The sequence below is a fragment of the Somniosus microcephalus genome, chromosome 9 (assembly GCF_052327205.1).
Source record: "Somniosus microcephalus isolate GS21.2 chromosome 9, FLI_Smic_1.0, whole genome shotgun sequence".
NCBI lineage: Eukaryota > Metazoa > Chordata > Chondrichthyes > Squaliformes > Somniosidae > Somniosus > Somniosus microcephalus.
Genome location: NC_140995.1, coordinates 127,060,390 through 127,083,849, shown reverse-complemented (window position 1 = coordinate 127,083,849; position 23,460 = coordinate 127,060,390). Strand labels below are relative to the sequence as shown.

Here is a 23,460-nt window from a genome sequence, read left to right as displayed (position 1 = left end):
AGCAAAACCCAGCTAATGCTGAGATATTGGGGGAAAATTTCCTTGGGGCTTCTCCTGCTTCACCACCGTAATTTTGACAGAAGTATGCCAGAAACCCGATTTACACACATAAACGAGGTTCCGCCAAAGTTATGGCAGCAAAACAAGAAATGCGCCAATGGAATTTGCCCCCATTGTGATGTACCTAAAATACTATTATGTCTAAAATAGTTTGATTGATATTAAATTTCCAGTTACGTAATCCTCAATATTTAACCTTGTGGTGCTGTTAATTGCATTATCATTGATGTTGTTAAATAAAGTAATGTTAGCTAAGCATATCTGGGTTTGACTCAGTCTTTGATGACTTTAGCAAATAGGAGTTAAGTTACATTTCATTCAGTGTTGTACTGCGTCCTGATTTGGCCTTTCAAGATCATTTGAACACGGGTGTGTGGGGCAGTCCAAAGGCAAACCAATTTAGAAAGAAAACATTTATATAGCGCCTTTCATGACCTCAGGATATCTCAAAGCGCTTCACAGCCAATGACGTACTTTTGAAGTGTTGTCATTGCTGTAATGTAGGAAACGTGGCAGCCAATTTGCAAACAGCAAGGTCGCATAACACCAAGTTGAGGGTTTAATATTACCAGGAAAATATTGCTCTTCTTCAAATAATGCCATGGAATCTTTGACATCCACCAGAGTGGGCAGACAGCACCTCAGTTTAATGTCTTCAGAAAGACAGCACCTCCAAAAATATAAAGCACTCCTTCAGTACTAGACAGTACCAACTTAGCTTATGTTCTACAACTTTCTGGAGTGGGGCTTGAACCCACGACATTCTGACTCAGAAGGAAGAATGCTATGGCTGACACCTTGGGGTCAATTTTCTGGCCGCCGTCGGGTGGCTTTTCATGTGGCCGGGGGCCGAAAATCAGCGAAAAAGCGGGTCGGGACCCCCCCTACCGCCTGATTCCCCGCCCCGTCCGACTTTCGGACCGCTGTTTCCCCGCGCCCCGCTTCAGTCCCGGCCGCCGCTGGCGGGACTGGTCGTCGGAGCACTAATAAGCAATTACCAGCTTATTGAGGTAGTTTCTCTGGCGCCGTTGCAACTTTGGGGCTTTCCCCACATCAAACCCGCCTGCGGGGAACCCTGCTGCTGAGAGCTGGCGTGAAGCTTGCCAGCTTGCTTGCTGTCAGCTGCAGGTCAATGGAGAAGCTGCGATTTAAAGGGACAGCACTTGTATGTTGAAGGACCTTGTTGTTGCAGGTTTGGGGCTACTTCTTCCAGGCTTAGGCACAGCTGTGGAAGGTTGCAGCCTCCCACACTTCTCCAATGCGATCTCCTGGGAAGCCCCTCTCGCCACCCTCACTCAGCGCTTCCTCAGCGGAGGCATCTACGAGAAGCATGGGACACCGTTTTTTCCTTCCCTTCTTGCCATTAGAGGATCTCCAGCAGCAGAGGCGACAGCAGCAGAACCAGGAACAGCAGGATCAGCAACAGGAGCACCAGGCTGCTGCTCACTCACCTGAAGCTGCACAGGCCAGAAGGGGTCAGCGCTTGGAAGTGGCTTGAGAGCACCCTGCTGCACTTTAGAGGGCCATGGGGACCCGTTTCTGCACTGGCAGTCCTACTCAGAAGGACTTCCCATGAAGATCTGGTTTCTCTGTTCAACAGATGGCCAACGCTCCTCAAGAGATGTCATTCTCTTATGAGCACTCACCATGTTTTCCGTACCCTGGCGAGTTATCTCCTCCATGGAGGTTGCCAACCTTTCCATGGTGATGCGTTCATACGCCAATGACTCCACAAAGGCTCTGCTCATGGTCACTATGGACTCCTCCATTCGCTCCACACTCGCAGCGACCCTGGAGACAAAACCTGCCAGAGACTCCTGCATCTGTGCATGGAGATCCATCACCTCTTCTCTTGCGGATGGACCCAGAGGCAGAGGGTCGACATGCAGCGTAGCTGAGCTGAGCTGAGCTGGCAGAGTCCTGCGCCCTCCGACGAGGACTCTCCACTGCTGTCCCTGTCTCCAGAATCTGCTGAGGCTCACTTGTGAGCTGTGAAACACCAGGTGACAACACTACTCTATGTCCCGAAGGTCTCCCGAGGTGTGAGTGTCTGCGCTGGTGCTGGGTGCGCTTACTTCTGCTGACACTGTGCCCTCAGAGGTTGGAGCTATGGGGGAGTAAAGGAAGGCATTAGAGATGTAATGCCAAGGTTCTTCTGGTGACTCCCAGCGAGTTGGCATCTGCTGACACCTGCATCCATGCAGCATTGGTCTCAGTGGGAGGCCTCGTCCTCCCTGACCTAGGGAAGAGGACCTCCCTGTGGGCCCTAACCCCATCCAATAATGCCTGCAGTGAAGCCTCGTCAAATTTGAAGGCAGCTCGGGGTCTGGCACTGGCCACAGCTGCTGCAGGCTCCTCTGCCATCCTGTATGGTTCGTTTGGAAGCCTTCAGAGGATGCAGTGCTTGCTATGGACCTTGAAAGCACCACAAATGATGACATCATACTGTGGGGATTTCTGACTCGAATTGGACAATTAGCAAGGCTTCCCACATGCTGGGAATTAATTGGTCAATTGAGGGAAAATTGCGTGGAGCTGGCTGACACTTTTTTATGTGTGTCAGAAACCCCACATTCGGGGAAACCCGACCATTTCCCACACAAGCCAAAAATCGGGGCCCTTGAGTTAGTTGGTAGCACTCTCGCTCCTGAGTTTAATTTAAAAATCACATATAAAACCTAAGCATAAATGATGGCTACCAATACAATTTTTCAGTGCGCATGTTAGGAAAAGGGGGAAGATTTATCAGAAACTCTAATAGAGACTGCGGCCCCGATTGAATGGCGGAACAGGCTCGAGGGGCCAAATGGCCTACTCCTGCTCCTATCTTCTATGCTTCTATCAATCACAGAGCTTTCAAGAAACTGGCATATGGAACCTCGGGTTCTAACTTTTTTTTAACTGCGGCAATTCACCACATCGGAATCTCACCTGAGCCGGATGTCTCGTCAGCACTGTCCACAATATGTAATTGTTTCTGACCTGGGGATATGGGCTGGTGTCAGGGTCTTGGGTGGGGTGGACAGAAGTTCCACCCTGGCCAAGATTCATCTCCCAGGAATTTCTGGGCTGATAACTATGCTCTGGAACACTGAGGGTACGCATGCTTCTGACAGAATCCTTTGCACCAACTTCGGAAGGGTGACTCCAAATTGATTGTTATTACACCCACCCCACCCACCCAAGTGAGAGCTAGACATAAGAGGGTTAAGTAAAGGTGTAAATTGGCTTTCCATCTTGAGCCAATGCCTTCCTGCTGGATTCTCTGATTATCTGGTGGAAAAATAAAGAGAGGGAAAGAAAGAAAGAGAGAGAGAAGAAAGAGACAGAAAGGCTAAAATCAGATCAGCCATGATCTCATTAAATGGCAGATGAGCCTCAAAGGGCCGAATGGCCTGCTCCTGCTTCTATTTCTTATGTTCTTATGTTCTTAAGTAATGAAGGGCCTGCTCCAATTCACAGTCACTGATGTTGCACCGTGTGTTTTGACTAGTCTTGCTACTTGTATTTCTCTATCCAGAGGTGGTTCTAAGGGACCTTGCAAAAGGTATGAAGTCCTCCAGCTGCTCCACAGTACAGTATATGGAGTCACCCTTTGTCTTCAAGCCAGGTGTTTGCTCTGCTTTATCAGATAGCTCATTGTGATCATTAACGTCTTTCGCTCCCCCTCACAAATGAATGCGACTGGCTCTTTCAATTAAGAATTCAAGGACCTGGATGTCTAATAAGCATCTGAAAAAAATGATCTTATTTGACTTTGAATTAACAATGAGCTGCAGGGCGAAGAAATTGGATGGCTCTGGCCTGCCATCCCTGGACCTCGAGCCTCAGTTAAATTTGATGGTCAACAGTCTTTGGGATTGCTGTGGAGCTGGGCGCAGCACTTCTGCTCCTCCTGGCTCCATATTCAGCTAAATATATTTTTACAGAACTTTACGCCTGTAAAATGGGAACAGCGCCAACGAATGTCTAGGTGATAACAAGGGTTTTCCAGGAGACAGAACCAATAATTCATGCATTTACTTCACGCAATGCAAATGATCATGAACATTATCCTAGAGATTTTTTAAACTTTACTGAATACTACAGGTAGGAAATGCCATACAAACATTAGTGCTGTAAACTCAGGGTATTACTTTATGTTTATGAATGAACCACAAAGCTGCCAGCAAATAGATGCTGAAATGTTCATAGTCATAGAGTCATAGAGTAATACAGCACAGAAAGAGGCCCTTCGGCCCATCGTGTCTGCGTCGACCATCAAGCCCTGTCTATTCTAATCCCATTTTCCAGCACTTGGTCCGTAGTCTTGTATGCTATGGCGTTTCAAATGCTCATCTAAATGCTCCTTGAATGTTGTGAGGGTTCCTGCCTCTACCACCCTTTCAGGCAGTGAGTTCCAGATTCCAACCACCCTCTGGGTGAAAAAGTTTTTCCTCAAATCCCCTCTAAACCTCCTGCCCCTTACCTTGAAACTATGCCCCCTGGTTATAGACCCCTCTACTAAGTGGAAAAGTTCCTTTCTATCTACCCTATCTATGCCCCTCATAATTTTGTACACTTCCATCAGGTCCTCCCTCAGCCGTCTCTGCTCTAAGGAAAACAACCCCAGTCTGTCCAGTCTCTCTTCATAGCTGAAACGCTCCAGCCCAGGTAACATCCTGGTGAATCTCCTCTGCACCCTCTCCAATGCAATCACATCCTTCCTATAGTGTGGCAACCAGAACTGCACACAGTATTCCAGCTGTGGCCTAACTAACGTTTTGTACAGCTCCATCATAACCCCCCTGCTCTTATATTCTATGCCTCGGCTAATGAAGGCAAGTATCCCATATGCCTTCTTAACCACCTTATCTACCTGTCCTGCTGCCTTCAGGGATCTATGTACATGCACACCAAGGTCTGTCTGATCCTCTGTCCTTCCTAGGGTCCTACCATTCATTGTGTATTCCCTTGCCTTGTTAGTCCTCCCAAAATGCATCACCTCACACTTTTCAGGGTTAAATTCCATTTGCCACTGTTCTGCCCATCTGACCAACCTGTCTATATCGTCCTGTAGCCTGAGGCTTCCCTCCTCGCTATTTACCACACCACCAATTTTTGTGTCATCTGCGAACTTACTGATCATACCTCTTACATTCATATCTAAATCATTAATGTACACTACAAACAGCAAGGGAGCCAGCACCGATTCCTGTGGTACACTACTGGACACAGGCTTCCAGTCACAAAAACAACCTTCTGAGGCACATCAAAATAAAGACAACTGAGATTTGAAGTAGATGTGATCTACAATGGCATGTGAATGTAGCAACAGCAAACAGACCTTGAACACCAATACCTCCTAAAAATGCAGCAATATTTACAATTTGTCTGCAATTGCTTTTTAAGGAAATAATTAGTGAATTTCTGCTATATGAACATAGATTCCTAATTTCCAGAATATATTCCCTACACAAGAAAATTCCAACTAATTTTGATCTGGTACAGTCTTACCTCACTCCAAACACTTTATAATGTATTTCAACAGACAATCTAGCCCAGTAAGACAAGCAGGTTCATGTTTAATAGAGGCTCAGTCTCTGTGTCACAGTGACCAAAATCCAGATAGTGATCAGTTTCGTAGCAATGTGCTGTTCCAGAGTTTACAGACGGACAAATACTGAGATACTGGAAAAGGTTTTTGAAAGCTTTGCCTCATTGATCAACAGTAATCAGCCACAGCAGCTGAAACCTTTGCACTGTACTGACATATTGAAATATGACTAACACACAGGCATGTTTTAAAGTGTTGAGATTCTTTGAAGCCGTTCACAGATAATGTAATCCCTATTTCTGAAGCATAAAATTCCTACCCTGGTGAAGAGAGCTCTGTCTCCGCCGTCATGCTGTTCACAACACCGTTGGTGGAATCATCATTTAAATGGTATCCTGTTAAAACTACGCTCTGAGTAGGTAGTAGATCCATAGTGCGTGAGGCATAATTTCTGCTAGTTATTGTTCAACTGGACACGGCATAATGCAGAGAAGGGTAATAAAAATCCTTCCTTGCCTGGCAACGTGGATCATTTCCATACTGAAACTCCACCCCTACAATTCTGGGACAGTGGGTAGGGCTAGTGTCTGAAAAAGCTTTTGTTCCAAACAAGGAACAGTAATGATAAAGACACTGAACTTCGAGCGTACGGCTGTAGTCCTGTCATTACTGAATCTCTTGGTACTTTCCAACACTGGTATATGTTTTCTCTCATCTTTTATAAGAAATAGGTATTTAGAGTTGTGAAGGAAACTAATATTAAAGAGGCAATGTCGACATAAAGTATACCATTTAAAAATAAGATATCAGCAATAAATATTAAGATTTTTTTAAAAATGTTTTTCAATGTTTTTCGTGATTGTTTTGTTAAACAAAAAATGCTGTGCTATCATTGAGTGACCTGGCTTGGAAGAATACTGATCTAACAATGTAAATGGAATGTATTAGCATACTAGGTTGAAATCTGACAGTTACTGACGAGCTCTGGGCTAATGATGTGTCTTTGCTGATTGTCTTTTCATAAGAATTTTTTTTAATTCGTTCTGGGATGCGGGCTTCGCTGGCAAAGCCAGGATTTATTGCCCATCCCTAAGTATTACTGCAAATGTGATGACATTTAATATTTGGGAATGGAACACTTTGGACGCCCTTGTCAGAATCAAGTACTCCTAGGTCAGATATACTGTAGCATGAAAAATGCTCTGTAAATCTTCTTTTACATTGTCCAAAAATCTGTCTAAATTCTTACCCCAGCATAGAAGCTATTCTTGTGACCTCTTTCCACACACTGCGCACTGTTGACAATCATGGACTCCGCTCCACCAAACTCATTTGCGGAGGAAAAATTCTGTAAAGCTTCACTTTATTCCACCCTCCCCTCCCCCCACAAAAAAATCAAATCAAGCAAAACTTCAATCTAACCTTTTATCCTATCCTCTAAATCTTACACCAGTCACTTTCCTTGGCATCACCCAACAGTGCCTCATGTTCCACACATCATTTAATGATACCTGCCTGGACTTATCCTTATAGGCCTCAGACATGTGTCCAACCAGATACGTGTCCAGTGTTTTTAAAAGATAATTAATTAATTTATACACCACTAAGGTGATGAATTAATTGGGACATTTCTAACTGTTTTATCTGGGAACCTATTCCACATATACACAATGGCGCAGGGAAAAAAATCATTCTAATCTGAAGTTTTGGTTGAGACTTGTTCATTTTATACTCAAGTCCTCTACTTCTACCTTTAAAATCCAAGCTAAACCATCTGTATGTATCTACATTATCTACTTATCTCAGAATTTTGATAATAAAACTGCACACATTATTTAACATTCCAATTGTAGACTTATCATTGTTATGTATAAGGTTAAAATATTGTTGAGATGCACTCCAGTATATAATTTGGCAGATACAAAGGACTAAAAGCAGTGGAAGCCCTAGAGGAGCATAGAAAGTGCAGGGGGTTACTTAAAAAAGAAATTAGGAGAGCGAAGAGGGGGCATAAAAAAACACTGGCAGGCAAAATAAAGGAAAATCCCAAGGTGTTTTATAAGTATATTAAGGGCAAGAGGATAACCAGGGAAAGACTAGGGCCCATTAGGGACCAAAGTGGCAATCTGTGTGTAGAGCCGGAAGATGTGGGTGAGGTTTTAAATGAATATTTTGCATCTGTGTTCACTATGGAGAAGGACGATGTAGGCATAGAAATCAGGCAGGGGGATTGTGATATACTTGAACAAATTAGCATTGAGAGGGAGGAGATACTAGCAGTTTTAGCGGGCTTAAAAGTGGATAAATCCCCAGGCCCAGATGAGATGTATCCCAGGCTGCTGTGTGAGGCAAGGGAGGAGATTGCAGGGGCTCTGACACAAATTTTCAGAACCTCTCTGGCCACAGGGGAGGTGCCAGAGGACTGGAGGACAGCTAACGTAGTACCATTATTCAAGAAGGGTAGTAGGGATAAACCAGGGAATTACAGGCCAGTGAGCCTAACATCAGTGGTAGGGAAATTATTGGAAAAAATTCTGAGGGACAGAATTAGTCTCCACTTGGAGAGGCAAGGATTAATCAAGGATAGTCAGCATGGCTTTGTCAGGGGAAGATCATGTCTAACCAATTTGATTGAATTTTTCAAGGGGGTGACTGGGTGTGTGGATGAGGGTAGTGCAGTTGATGTAGCCTACATGGGCTTCAGTAAGGCTTTTGACAAAGTCCCGCATGAGAGACTGGTCAAGAAGGTAAGAGCCCATGGGATCCAGGGAAATTTGGCACATTGGATCCAAAATTGGCTTAGTGGCAGGAGGCAGAGGGTGATGGTCGTAGGTTGTTTTTGTGACTGGAAGCCTGTGTCCAGTGGTGTATCACAGGGATCAGCACTGGCTCCCTTGCTGCTTGTAGTGTACATTAATGATTTAGATATGAATGTAGGAGGTATGATCAGTAAGTTCGCAGAGGACACGGAAATTGGTGGTGTGGTAAATAGCGAGGAGGGAAGCCTCAGGCTACAGGATGATATAGATGGGTTGGTCAGGTGGGCAGAACAGTGGCAAATGGAATTTAACCCTGAAAAGGGTGAGGTGATGCATTTTGGGAGGACTAACAAGGCAAGGGAATACACAATGAATGGTAGGACCCTAGGAAGGACAGAGGATCAGACGGATCTTGGTGTGCATGTACATAGATCCCTGAAGGCAGCAGGACAGGTAAATAAGGTGGTTAAGAAGGCATATGGGATACTAGCTTTCATTAGCTGAGGCATAGAATATAAGAGCAGGGAGGTTATGATGGAGCTGTACAAAACGTTAGTTAGGCCACAGCTGGAATACTGTGTGCAGTTCTGGTCGCCACACTATAGGAAGGATGTGATTGCATTGGAGAGGGTGCAGAGGAGATTCACCAGGATGTTACCTGGGCTGGAGCGTTTCATCTATGAAGAGAGACTGGACAGGCTGGGGTTATTTTCCTTAGAGCAGAGAAGGCTGAGGGGGGACCTGATTGAGGTGTACAAAATTATGAGGGACATAGATAGGGTAGATAGAAAGGAACTTTTCCCCTTAGTGGAGGGGTCAATAACCAGGGGCATAGTTTCAAGGTAAGGGGCAAGAGGTTTAGAGGGGATTTGAGGAAAAACTTTTTCACCCAGAGGGTGGTTGGAATCTGGAACTCACTGCCTGAAAGGGTGGTAGAGGCAGGAACCCTCACAACATTCAAGAAGCATTTAGATGAGCACTTGAAACGCCATAGGCTACGGACCAAGTGCTGGAAAATGGGATTAGAATAGACAGGGCTTGATGGCCGGCGCAGACACGATGGGCCGAAGGGCCTCTTTCTGTGCTGTATGACGCTATGGCTCTATAATTAGCTTTTCTGAAATTTTTCATCACGTGCTCAATAATCTTATCCAAATTCTCTTTCATGTTTGATAATTGATATCCCTTTGGCATGTACATGTTCCACGTTTCCTTTTTGTGGACATAACCTTCAATTTAATCTACATTAAATCCATTTCCCATTTCATGGGTGATTGGTTTAACTGCTCCAGATTGCTCTGAATGTTATCAATCTTTCTTATCCTTGCCACCTACACTATTCACAGTTTGACGCAATCAGAAACTCTAATGATATTAATGGCATTTCTAATGGTTAGTCACAGATTACATTTTTCCAGGAGGAATATTGCTGGGGTGGAATTTTTTTTAAATTCGTTTATGGGATGTGGGCGTCGCTGGCAGAGCCAGCATTTATTGCCCATCACTAGTTGCAGTTTTCCACATTGTCGGATAGATGCCAGTGTTGGAGCTGTACTGGAACAGCTTGGCTAGAGGCGTGGCTAGTTCTGGAGCACAAGTTGTAGTGTATGTACCCGTCTACCTTTAAGAGAACTATTGTATGTAACCGTTCACCTTTAAGAGAACTATTTTAGGTGTGGCACTACTTTGTTTGGTTTCTGTATATGGTAATACCAACGGTGACCACACCAGTATATAAGTGTTGTGCCAGGAGTTATTGGGCAGATTCGCCCTGACCTTCGAATAGTAAAGTCCTGTTTTAAGTTACTCTTGGAGTCTGTGTATTAATTAACTAAACAACCCACAGACTTTACAGTGGCGATGAGTTCGATCGTACCCTGCGGCAACAATAATTCCGAAGCAGTTAACGAGTGTCGAGAAGAGGCAACCGCCCTCGTCATTCTGCTGGGAGAAAACTCGAGTCTGCAGAGCTGGAAAGGAGGAAGAATTCAGAGACAAAGACTTCCATCAGCAACAGGCACTGACTGTCCCTTCTGCCACGGTGAGGAGTGAGCCGATCAGCACGAGAAGCAAGGCGGCCACGGTGACTGTGAGTAAGGGAAAAGTAAAAAGAATAACCGGAGGATAAGGGCGGTGCACTCGACCACGGTCGAGGGGGAAAGGAGCCGGACAGAAGTCGGGCCCAGAGGCGCTGAGACTGGGGCAGCGTGGAGCAAGGAAGCTGTGGTACAGACAGGCTGGGGACGCAACGGCGTCGTGAGACAGCTAGACCGCGACCGGCGAAAAAGGCCGGGCAGCGACCGAAGCCATGAAGCGCTGCGACCGGGAGCGTAGGCGCGGGAAGATATAAAAACTCAGCCGCAGCCAGGGAGGGAAGCACCGGACTGCGAGACGGCTGGGAGAGGCGTTTGGGAGCCGAGCGAGCGGGAGAGGCAGAGCCGACCAAGGGAGACTGCGCGAGAGCCAGTCCAGCGGCTGAAACTGTTCTCCGTCAACGGGGTGTACCCAGCGCCGGTAGAGCCGAGCGAGCGGGAGAGGCAGAGCCGACCAAGGGAGACTGCGCGAGAGCCAGTCCAGCGGCTGAAACTGTTCTCCGTCAACGGGGTGTACCCAGCGCCGGTAGAGCCGAGAGAGCGGGAGAGAGACCGAGCCCGAGCAAGGGGAACTGAGCGAGAGCCAGCCCAGCGGCTGAACCTGTTCGCCGTCAACGGGGTGTACCCAGCGCCGGTTGCCTTGCCGAGAAAAGGGAAAGCACTGAAGCCGACGCGCAGGCTGTGAATCTGAAAGCCAGCGGCCGTCGCCTGTGGGGGAAAGTGTACCCCTCCCGCTAGGGAAGAAACGCGGGAAGCCGCCATTAGGCAGGGAAGAAGACAGAAGCGGGAAACCGCCATTGAAGTGGGCGGGGAGAGAAGATAAGCACGGGAAACCGCCATTTTTGCGGGAAAACCGCCATCTTAGAAAAAAAAATTAATAAGTTAAAGAAATAATTCGGGGTGTTATCAGAAAGAGAGGAAGATGCCTAAGCGTGGTAACATCAACGATTTTAATGCCGAGGTAGAAGACTGGGCCATGTACGTGGAACGCATCGAGATCTATTGTGAGGCCAATAAAATAGAAGAAGATGACAAAGCTATAACCTTGCTAAACTCGATGGGCGCGAAGACATACGGGCTCTTGAAGCATCTACTATCACCAGCTAAACCGGCGGATCAGACTTTCGATGATATTGTGGCTGTTCTGAAGGATCACTTGAACCCCACACCGTTGATGTTGGCGGAACGATTCAAATTCTATGCGAGAACGCAACGGAAAGACGAAAGCAACGTAGAATACTTGGTCGAACTGTGTAGACTAGCGAAATACTGCCAGTTTTGAGGGAATCTGACAGAGGCATTGCGAGACAAGTTCGTGTGCGGGTTGGCAAAGGAAGGAACGCAAAAGCGACTACTCGAAGAGAACGACCTTACACTTGACAGGGCTGTCCTTATTGCAGCATCGCACGAAGCCGCAGCAAAGGGAACTGCGGAAATGCAGCTAAAGACAGCAGCACTAAGTGTGGATCAAATTACCTCGACAACAACAAAATGCTATCGTTGTGGGAAGACAACACACGACCAGAACCAATGCTGGTTTAAGAACCAGGAATGTAGGAAATGTGGCAAACTGGGTCACATAGCTAAGGTATGCCGGTCAGGGAAGAAGACCAACAACCAAAGGACCAACAACCAAAGGAAGCCATCACAGGAAAAGTACAACAAGGTACACAAGGTGGCTGAGAAGAGTTCAGACGAACAGAATTCAGACACAGACCCAAACGGCCAGGAGCTGGGTAGTCTGAGAATTCACAATGTGAGTAAGGAAGCTGACCTACAAACTATCTGGGTCATGCTAAAAATAGTTGGAATCCAAGTGAAAATAGAGTTGGACACTGGATCAGCTCTATCAGTCATAAATCGAAGGGATTACCACCGGCTATTCTCACATATACCCTTAAGAGATACCAAGTTCGTATTGCAGACATACACGGGGCATAAAGTATACCCCATGGGAAAGATAAGAGTCAAAGTGAGAGATAGGGGTAAAGAACACCCAAGAATGAACTTATACGTACTACATGAGGGAGGACCACCACTTCTAGGATGGGAGTGGATCAAGAAAATAGACATGGAATGGCACTATCTAAAAGCCATAACGAGTGAGGACTCGGTGCAGACAATCAGCTCAGATTCTGAAACGGATAACGATAAGACCAACCCAAATATGAAAGACAAGGCTGAAATGGACTTGCCGACGAAGGTTGGAAAAACGAAGGCATGCATAAAGGCTTATGCTCCAGAGAAGAACAAAGTTTCAGAACAGAACTCCACCGAACAACGACAACCTAGTTTGACAGAAAATTCTGAGCCTGTTCAAGTTACGGACATATCCATGACGGAAGAACACCGAGCTTGGACTCAAACTTATTTCAAATTACGACAACAATTAGAACAATTGAGTTACCGTCTCGTACAAGAGATGAAAACAATGAAAAAGTTCTATGACACCGAATGGGAGAATCTGGAAAGACAACAGAAGCAGCTAGCTCAAGCAGAGAGCGACAATAGAGCCATCGTGACCAATTACCGATCACATCTCCCTTATGCTGTTCAGGAGTTAGAATATTTGCAGGAAGAAGCAAATGAAGAGGAATCTTCAGGAAGCCAGGATTTTATTCCAGTTCTTCTCTACGACTCCTTACAAGCAGAATGTGAGAAGTTGAAAGAACAGTATGAACAGGCCCAGGCTACAATTCTGGAAGGGGTTAACTCGGCAACCTCCGAAAAGCTAGTTTCAGTGGAAGCATATGAGCAACTGAAGGTTGAACATGAGCAAGAAGTCCAAAGGCTGCAGGAAATTCTTGATGAGCTCAAGGCCAAGACAGACTCATCGGTAGAAGTTCCATCCATAGATGAGAAATTAGAGGTGAAAGACATGGCAGAACATGAAAGACAAGATGTACAAGAACTCATAAAAATATTAAAGGAAACCCAAGACAAATATGGGGCGGCAATGACCGAGATTCAACAACTTGAAGAACAGATTCAACTGGGAATCCGTTCAGTGGAAGAAAAGGGAACTGTAAGAAACACAAAGACTGTAAGAATGGCCTCTGAACATGAGCTAGAGCGCATCAAGGCGCAACTTCTCCGAGCGCTGGAAGCCAAAGTACAAGAGGAAAAGAAGGTGAAAGCATTGGAGGAAAAGGTGGATGAAATGGAGAAGACTCTGACCCACAGTGTTCCCGTGGAAGAGTTAACGGTCAGCCAACTCCTTCATATGTTGAAGGACAAGACTCTACAATGGGAACAATCTGAACACGAGCTTCAATCTTCAAAGGGAAGGAGTTCGGAGCTCTCAAAAGTTATGGAAATAGCTGAGGTTGCAACACAGATTTTACAGGGATGCCAAAAGTACGCTGAATCACGTCAATGTGAACAGCAGAATGTTGAAACAGCTGCTCCAGTAGAAGGATTGAATAGCCTGATCAATCAATCCCCGAGGGAAGGGGAAGTATTGAAATCACAAACGAGGTAATTAGTGAAGGATTTGCAGGAAACCCAGGAAGAGCGGGATGAATATGAACGCATGAAGAAGTCTCTTCAGGAAAGATGTCTAGGGAGGGAACAACAGTCGGCTAACGTCCAGTTGGGTACGGAAGAAGTAGCAGGCCCTCTCGCTAGACTAGCTCAGGACGACACCGAATATTACCATGACCTGTTGAGTGACACGGAATATTACGATGACTTGGTCTGCCCAGCTTGTGATGAAAACTCCCAAAGTGCAGAAATCAGGATGAAGCACTTAAAGTCTAAGGAACATAGGGAGATGGTGGTGCTACAGCTGGCAGCGGATAAGGGAGCCCCGAGAGTCTCCAAGAAGCAGAAAAGAAAAAGACGAAGTAGAAGATGATAACCATCTAAATCATTATCACTTCTATCAGATCATGCACGTGGGCCCCACGAAGGGGGCCAAATCAGTTGGAAAGTAGGAAAAATTACCAAGGCAGTCCAGCTGTTTGTAAAAGTCAGCACTGCTGGTTCAGCAGGACGGAAGTTCAAGCTGTTAAGCCAAGGGAAAGACTATTGGATGAGTCACGCTAGAAATGTGAACCGGCTACACCACAGAGATGTTGTTCGGACCGAGTCAAGACCAGAGACTGAATCTGTGAACTGTTCCCGCAGAGACTGAATCTGTGAACTGTTTCCCGCAGAGACTATATCTGTGAATTGTTTTACATGAAGTTGATTATATGTTATGTTTAATGGAGAATAAGTATGTTGTAAGCTAAAAAGGGAGGATTGTAGTGTATGTACCCATCTACCTTTAAGAGAACTATTGTATGTAACCGTTCACCTTTAAGAGAACTATTTTAGGTGTGGCACTACTTTGTTTGGCTTCTGTATACGGTAATACCGACGGTGACCACACCAGTATATAAGTGTTGTGCCAGGAGTTATTGGGCAGATTCGCCCTGACCTTCGAATAGTAAAGTCCTGTTTTAAGTTACTCTTGGAGTCTGTGTATTAATTAACTAAACAACCCACAGACTTTACACAAGTCTTCAGCACGATAGCCAGGCTGTTGTCGGGGCCCATAGCCTTTGCTGTATCCAGTGTGCTCAGCCATTTCTTGATATCACGTGGAGTGAATTGAATTGGCTCAAGACTGGCTTCTGTGATGGTGGGGACCTCAGGAGTAGGCCGATATGGCTCATCTACTTGGCACTTCTGGCTGAAGATGGTTGCAAACACTTCAGCCTTGTCTTTTGCACTCACATGCTGGGCTCCACCATCATTGAGGATGGGGATATTCATGGAACCTCCTCCTCCTGTTTGTTGTTTAATGGTCCACCACCATTCACGACTGGCTGTGGCAGGACTGCAGAGCTTTGATCTGATCCGTTGTTTGTGGGATCGCTTAGCCCTGTCTATAGCATGCTGCTTCCGCTTTTTAGCATGCACGTAGTCCTGTGTTGCAGCTTCGCCAGGTTGATGCTTCTCCTGGCATTCTCTTCTACACTCCTTAATGAACCAGTGTTGGTCCCCTGGCTTGGTGGTAATGGTAGAGTGAGGGATATGCCGGACCATGAGGTTACAGATTGTGGTGGAATACAATTCTGCTGCTGCTGATGGCCCACAGTGCCTCATGGATGCCCAGCTTTGAACTGCTAGATCTGTTTTGAATCTATCCCATTTGGCACGGTGGTAGTGCCACACAACACAATGGATTGTGTCCTCAGTGTGAAGGTGTGACTTGGTCTCCACAATGATTGTGTGGTGGCCACTGCTACCAACACTGTCATGGACAGATGCACCTGCGACAGGTAGATTTGTGAGGACGTGGTCAAGTAGGTTTTTCCCTCGTGTTGGTTCTCTCACCACCTGTTGCAGGCCCAGACTGGCAGTTATGTCCTTCAGGACTCGACCAGCTCGGTCAGTAGTAGTGCTACTGAGCCACTCTTCGTGATGGATATTGAAGTCCCCCACCCAGAGTACATTCTGTGCCCTTGCTGCTCTCAGTGCTTCTTCCAAGTGGTGTTCAACATGGAGGAGTACTGATTCATCAGCTGAGGGAAGGCAGTAGGTGGTAATCAGCAGGATGTTCTCTTGCCCATGCTTGACCTGAATCCATGATACTTCATGGGGGGTCAATGTTGAAGACTCCCAGGGCCACTCCTTCCCGACTGTATACCATTGTGCTGCCACCCCTGGTGGGTCTGTCCTGCCGATGGAACAGGACATACCCAGGGATGGTGATGGAGGAGTTTGGGACATTGGCTGAAAGACATGATTCTGTGAGTATGACTATGTCAGGCTGTTGCTTGACTAGTCTGTGGGACAGCTCTCCCAATTTTGTCACAAGTTCCCAGATGTTGGTGAGGAGGACTTTGCAGGGTTGACTGGGCTGGGTGTGCCATTGCCGTGTCCGTAGCCAGTGCCGAGGCCGATGCCGGGTGGTCTGTCCGGTTTCATTCTTATTATTGTTTTTCGTAGCGATTTGTTACAACTGAGTGACTTGCTAGGCCATTTCAGAGGGCAATTAAGAGTCAACCACATTGCTGTGGTCTGGAGTCACGTATAGGCCAGACCAGGTAAGGACGGCAGATTTCCTTCCCTAAAGGACATTAGTGAACCAGATGGGTTTTTACGACCATCTGATACGTTACCACTATGCTACGGTTCCCTGGAAGAGTGGGGAAGGGATGATAATGTCTGCAGAAAGCATTTGGAAGGAAGTTGGCTCACCGATAGTGAAATAAGTGTTCTTTAATTGATTTTTGGGAAATTTGAGCCAATGAGAATCATTTGGGTAACCGACACCTTGTGGGGAATTTTAACCAATGACACCGCCCCCCTACCCACCCCCGACCACACACTCCAGGATGGGTGGGAGCCAGGCAGAGGGGGTGGGGAAAGGTTAAAATTTCAAAAATATGAAACCTGACCCCAACCTGCCTTGAATGCAACCGTTTCTGGTTTTAATGGAGATGGTTTAGGGGGCGGGCGACTAACTTGCCCTCCAGATACGTCAGATTTAAAATATGTTAATGATGGTGTGTGTCTCAAATGTTAACAGACATTTAGGGGGAAAAATTGGGTTGCTTTGTGCCTCCCGTTAGCGCCCCGGGGGTGGCACCGCTAACGCCTCCCGCGAAATTCAGCTGGAAGGCCACAGCTGGGGAGTGGAGAGGAGGGAGGGTGGAATCGCAGGCCAGAGAGGAGATCTTGGTAGCCGGTAGTGTCCTGTGGCGCTAAGCCTCCAGCAATGACGTCATTACCGTGCACAGCGCCCCGGCCGTAAACCTCGGTCGCACCCCTTCACCTACCACCAGACAATGTGTCCAACAGGGTCAGGGAGGCTTATTTGTGGCCGTGATGGTGAAAATTAAAGGGCAGGAGCCTGGCAGCCTTATTTTAGGGCCGCCTGCCAGCACCTGCACCACCCCCCCACCCCCCCCCCCGCTTCTTCAAGTGGGGTGCCGGCTGCGATTGGTCAGCCCGGCACTCCTCTTGCGTGCCGGGCTGTTTTCCCGGCACCCCGCTCCTCGGTGGTCCAGCAGGGCCCCGGTGTGCACTGCGCTAGGCCCCTCCCTTTTTATCAGTGGGGGCTGGCCTGTAATACCTTAGCACTACGTGCCGACGCGCGTGGAGCTACAGCATGTAGTGCTGCGATATTGAATGGTGGCACCCCAGGAAGGAGGGGGAGTTCTTCCAGTAGTGCCCCACCTCCTGTTTGGGGTGCTACCACTCAATTTACGGTGCAGGGATGCTAACGTTCTCGGGGCGCTAAAAGTAGCGCCCTGGCAAGCTTAGCGCCCCAAAAGGGGCATGACTGAATTTATTCCCCCTTAGATTTAACATCTGCAGGCCGGGTTTCCCAGGGCTTGGAAACCAGCACCTGAAGGGAGTTGAGAACTGCTGGTTCCAACAGGTAAGCACTGCTTGTGGGCCAGGACGAGCAGGAATGGCTCCCCTCAAACCCCACCACCACCCCCCCCCCTCCGGCCCCTCAAGGAAACCTGCTTCCCTCCCCGCGATCTAACCCAGGCCAAGATCTCCTCTCTGGCCCGTGACCCCTCCCTCCCTCCTCTCCACTCCCCGGCTGTGGCCTTCCAGCGCAGGCCATCCCACCCGACTGCCGGCTAGCCTCTCAATCTGGCTGCTGGCCAGGAAATGGAGAAATAAAATTGAAATGAAGTTCTACCATTAAATTAGGCAGGACCTCTGCGTTACTCGCACTTCTGCGTTTCCCGGTCTCTATCACCTCCCTCCGCTCCCTCCCACTCCCTCCCCGCCTACCCGTAAATATCGGGGCCTTTGCATCTGTGATGAACACACACTGCACTCAGGATCATCAGAGTGAAATTTTCTGACACTCTGCACCACTAACGGGGCCTTGTACACAGCTTAAGAGAAAATCACTGGCTGTGCAAACAGTGAATATCAGAAAATCACATAGCACAGGCCTCACAACATTTGCCCTTCATTGACTGATTTTTTTTCTCCTATGTAATTGGTCATGGATAAAAATGTTAAACATGATTGAGAAAAATGTTTTCAATGGCCACTGTAGGTAGATAAATAAATAAATACATTTGTTACCCATAGATACCATTTATGCCAACCTAAAAAAAACTAGCAAAAGCTCATGAACAGCTTTAAAAAAAGGTCAACAAGGTCCCTGAAAAGCTAAAACTGACACCTCAAAACCAGTCCTGAATAAGAGATCTATGATCAGGATTACTACTTTATGGTGGCTGAGTAAGTTAAATTCCAATTTTAATATATGGTTTCCCAGTGTTTTGGGAATCATAAATAAACCTCTGGTTGTGCTATACATCCATATCAGTGACAAAATATGGTGCTCTTTAAACTCAGAGGGAAAATTGTCTTGATAGCATTCTGGGAGTTGCAGTGCTTTGGATTACTTGCCCAGAGTGACAGTGGTGCACTCCGGGAATTATAAGGATGAATTTTCCTCTTCAGTCACCTGCAAAATTGGCATTCTCCAGGAGCAGTGAAGAGGAAAAATGGGCAGAGACTAGAGGTCTTCCTTCTGAGATTTCCTGTGGTGTTGCCAATGGACATCAGTGGGCATGCACCTGATAGGCACAGCTCCAGAGGTTCAATTTTAGTTAGATGGCCGGAAACATTCCCAATCTCCTTCCCTCGTTTTGCTCTAGCCCTGATTGTTGGGACCAGGTGAGAGACTCCTAAAGAAACTTGGCACAAAGGCTTGTGCTGCTATCATTAAGGGCTGGTACTCCTCTTCCACCCTACACTCAAAGTGGCAATATTTTTATCCCCCATTCAAACTGGAACTATTCTTCCCCTAGTTAAAGCTGGCACTCTTTGTTCCCTATAAGTTCAAATTAATATCCCCCATGTCCCATACCATTTCATACTGACACTCTCTCTCTCCATTCCCATTTAATGCTGGAACTTTTCTTCCTCCTCACCCTAAAGTACCTCTCCCAGTTTCTTTCATCTTTTCACCAAAGCATTTCTTCCAGTTTCTGCTCCCATTCCTTTCCTGTTCATTGCCATCCCTTCCTGTTCCCTCGCCTCGCCCCTCCACTCAGAGCAGCTCCTAGCTAACAGAAGTGATTCCTGCTATTAAATATGTAGGAGGAATTTCTGATCTTGCAACAATTCCTACTGTTGGAGACAATTCCAAGGACTGGAATGGTTCTTCCAATGTCATTCTACGATTCTATGATTGACACCTCATTTACCAGGGGAAACAACTTCGTTTTTTTGCCAATGGAAAGGAGACACTATAACTGGAGAGGACACAAAACTTTTACCATCTGGCAGGCCCAGCAGTGCAGGGTGTTATACCATAGAATCAAGTAGCACTGAAGGAGGCCATTCGGTCCATTGTGCCTGTGCCTGTGCCAGTTCTTTGAAAGAGCTATCCAATTAGTCCCACTTCCCTGCTCTTTCCCCATTGCCCTGCAAAAAATGTCCTTTTGAATATTATTATTGAATCTGCTTCCAGCACTCTTTCAGGTCGTGCATTCCAGATCATAACAACTCACACATAAAACAATTCTCCTCATCTCCCCTCTGGTTCTTTTGTCAATTATCTTCAATCTGTGTCCTTTGGTTACTGATCCTCCTGCCAGTGGAAACAGTCTCTCCTTATTTACTCTATCAAAACCCTTCATAATTTTGAACACCTCTATCAAATCTCTTAATCTTCTTTGCTCCAAGGAGAACAATCCCAGCTTTCCAATCTCTCCACATAACTGAAGTCCCTTATCCCTGGTATCATTCTAGTAAATTATTACTAGGTTCATTCTAGCAAATAAATTATAGATAGAATCCATGTGGCATTCAGGTCTCCACAGGTTTTCCCCAATACCATAATCAATAGTAAGTGATTCCACTCCATAAACGCACAGACCATTTCAGATGACGGACATCTCAACCAGTATTTTAATGTCCCTTATCTGGGAAGCTGCCATGAAGATTTCATTAAATTTGATGCATTATTTGATGTTCCCTAGAGAATGAATGAATGGCTGTTGGGAGTCCGGAGTTACTCTTTGTAGCCATGGCTCACAAACCCAATTAGAAAGCCTTACTTTACAACAGAGTGCCGATGCAGACTTTCATCTTCACTGCCTAGGTGGTAATCTGGCAGAATTTAATGGAATGAAAATCGAGCGTTTCTATAAAGGATGGGCGATCTACTCCTCCAGATTACCGCCCAGGTAGTGTAGATTTAAATCTACCTCAACGAGGCCCATGCCACAAGGTTTCTGTTGAGCATACCATAGAGATGATGAAGCAATGTTTGGATCACTCAGGCAGGGAGCTGCTGTACAGTCCAGCCAAACTTTCCAACATTGCACTCCCAGCTGCATGATGCATAAGTTGTTCATCGAAAGAGCATGCAGCAAGACAAGGAGTAGGCCTAAGAGGAACAGGAATGATATGGGTGGCAGATTTCTGAATGAGTTGTAGTTTCTGTACGGTAGAGTTTGGAAAGCCAGTGAGGAGGGCTTGGAAAAGTTGAGACTGGAGGTGACAATTTATGAACAAGATTAGTGGGATGAAATAGAGACAGTGATGGATAATATTTCAGAGTGGACGTAGGCAGTCTTTGTGATGGAGTGGATGTGAGGGTGGACACTGAGATTGTGATTGGGTTAAGGTTGAAAGAACATTCTGGAAGGAGGATGGGATCAAGGACTAAGGAGCCAATTTCCTGGTGAGGCCAGAACAGAAAGGCTTCAATCTTACCAATACTGAACTGCAAAAAGTTGTGTCAGGCAGGCATTTGGGCAGCACAAAGACAATCATGAGATCAAGGGTGGTGGTGGAGAGGTCAAGCATGTTCTGCTGTACTGACCAATTCTATTCATCATTCTCAAAATTCAAAGTTTACAGTAAGTCACTATTCACTGTTCTTTTCAGCTCAGAATCATGGCACATTACAATGATGGTGGCCTTAAGGCATTGGGCTGATACTCCAGTACTAATCGCCTCCCACCTACTGCTCTAATGATTTTCACTTGGGTTGGTTCCAGCAGCTTGAAGCAAGGACAAACCGGGTCACTACGTAAACACTTTCTCAATACTTGTCACAGACATAACTCATGTTACACTCAGTTGAGCAGCAATCCTATAATATTACCAACAAGAACAATAGCACTGCACCCAGTGCAGGATATAACTCAGCAGGAGACCTTAGTATGACTGAATAGTACTTCAATGGCCAACTTTTCCTTTGTGGGCTCACATACTGCTACTGTATTATAATAATGTTGGATCCAATTTAAAATTCCATTTGGCAGCTACTGATCTGAAAATTATTCCATTTTGGATTCCACTTGAGCCCTGCTTAAGCAATGTACTTTCTTTTTTTGTGAAATGGCATATTTATGCCCATGACAAAGCTGCACAAAATAGCAAACTGCCAATCAGTCCCTTTCATTATCAACCTTCCTTTTTATTTTGTGTTATGAGCACTGCATTATTCTCCTGTGGATGAGACAGAGCTCAGCTTCCCAGCCACTCCTCTCGTAACTTTTATTTGTGGTAAGGTCCACTTCCAACTTAAGCTCTTTTGTTTCATAATGAAGCAATGGTTGAAAATGCATGGCCCATCTGGCACACACCTACCGTAACTCCAGCACAAATAGAGCAGGAGGGCTGCAAGTAAAGTCCAGATTTGCTAGGTCCTTATCTTGCCCAGGAGCAAGGCCACGGATGCAGGAGGGGATGGGGATTTCCAACATCAGGAATTCACAAGCTCCTGGCCGCTCATAGGCCTTGTGGAGCATTTGTGACATACTGGGCCACTAAGCAGTAGACGTGGGTCCACCGACCCCCAAAAGAGGAGGGCCCATTTTATGGTACAGCAATTTTTAGGCAATCCTTACAAAGGGGTGCACAGGGGCAGCTCCACTCTTTCTGGAGGTAGATCCACACCCCCACCCCTGCCCCCGCCACCCCGCCCCAGACTACCAGTCTTTGGCTGGATTTTCCAGCCTCCCCAGCATAGCGGATGCCTAAGATGCGTTCCTAGTGATGTAGGTGCCTGCCTTTGGAACAGTAATGGGGGAACCTCTACTGGCCTTGAAAGGTCTGCTAAGGCCAGCAGTGCCAGAATCACTGTCCTGTGGATTTTTGACCCAATAGGGATAATTTTGACTTTGTGTAATAGTGTAAAATGGCTGATAGTGAATCGGCAGCCCGTTTTACAATATTGCAGAAAGTCAAAATTATCCCCAATCTCTCTAATTGATAAACTTTAGAAATTTTTTTGGTGAAAAACTCTTTCATTTTTAAGCAACAAAACATAATTCATGAAACATTAACACAAAAATACATTTACATAACAGAATAATGAATGACAGGGTATCAGCCAATGTGTGAGTAGTTACTTCATTCCTCCCCAGCAGTCATTAAAATGTAAAAACTGAGATGATCTATGAAGAGCCTGACGTAAGAAAACTTCTAGGCACTTGGTCAGAGTATTAAACAAGGTTTTAATTGACTGTTTCACAACATGGAAGTCTAGTTATCCTTCACTAGTTCCTGTTTACAAAATGTTCCTGAGCAAGCTGGGCCCGTGCCCGAGTATTTATACTCTCCCTGGACAGCGCCACCAGCATGCCGCCCAGTATATTTCATAAGTCCTTTCTACATGAATGGCAAGATTTATGTCATTCTTCCCGCCTGAAAGAGTGGAAGTCCGGCGGCTTCTTCCTACTGAATTAGTCGGACAAAGAATAGACGCAGCCATCGGTGGCCAGAAGGCAAGTCTCCTCGGACCGCGTTTTGGTCCCTGGGTCACTTAGTTCGTACCAGCGGGCTGGCAGAGTCCGTGTCGCTTTGATCGACCCGAGAGGGACTGGGGAGGTCGTGGCTCTGGGTGTGTTTGGATGTCTGTTGGTGGCTGGAAGGCATGTCTCCTCGGACCGTGTTTTGGTCCCTGGGTTGCTTAGTTCATACCAGCGGGCTGGCAGAGTCCGTGTCGCCTTGATCGACCTGGGGAGATCGTGGCTCCGGGTGCGTTTGGATATCTGTTGGTGGCCGGAAGGCACGTCTC

The 23,460-nt window shown here is 46.4% G+C and overlaps 1 protein-coding gene across 7 annotated transcripts in view; it reads right to left on the bottom strand.

Moving 5' to 3' along the window:
* Window positions 1–23,460, bottom strand: part of arhgap18 (Rho GTPase activating protein 18) — a 247,792-nt gene that overhangs the window by 138,161 nt on the left and 86,171 nt on the right. For 4 of the 7 annotated variants that reach the window (XM_085997145.1, XM_085997144.1, XM_085997148.1 and 1 more), the window contains exon 1: window positions 5,916–6,120. The exons of 2 other annotated variants lie outside the window; for them this stretch is intronic. In XM_085997145.1, the coding sequence (XP_085853271.1) occupies window positions 5,916–6,028 (113 nt within the window). In that variant the 5' untranslated portion in view covers window positions 6,029–6,120. Of the gene's footprint in view, window positions 1–5,556; window positions 5,869–5,915; window positions 6,121–23,460 lie in introns of those variants that run through there. One more of the 7 variants, XM_085997150.1, reaches the window with a different exon arrangement.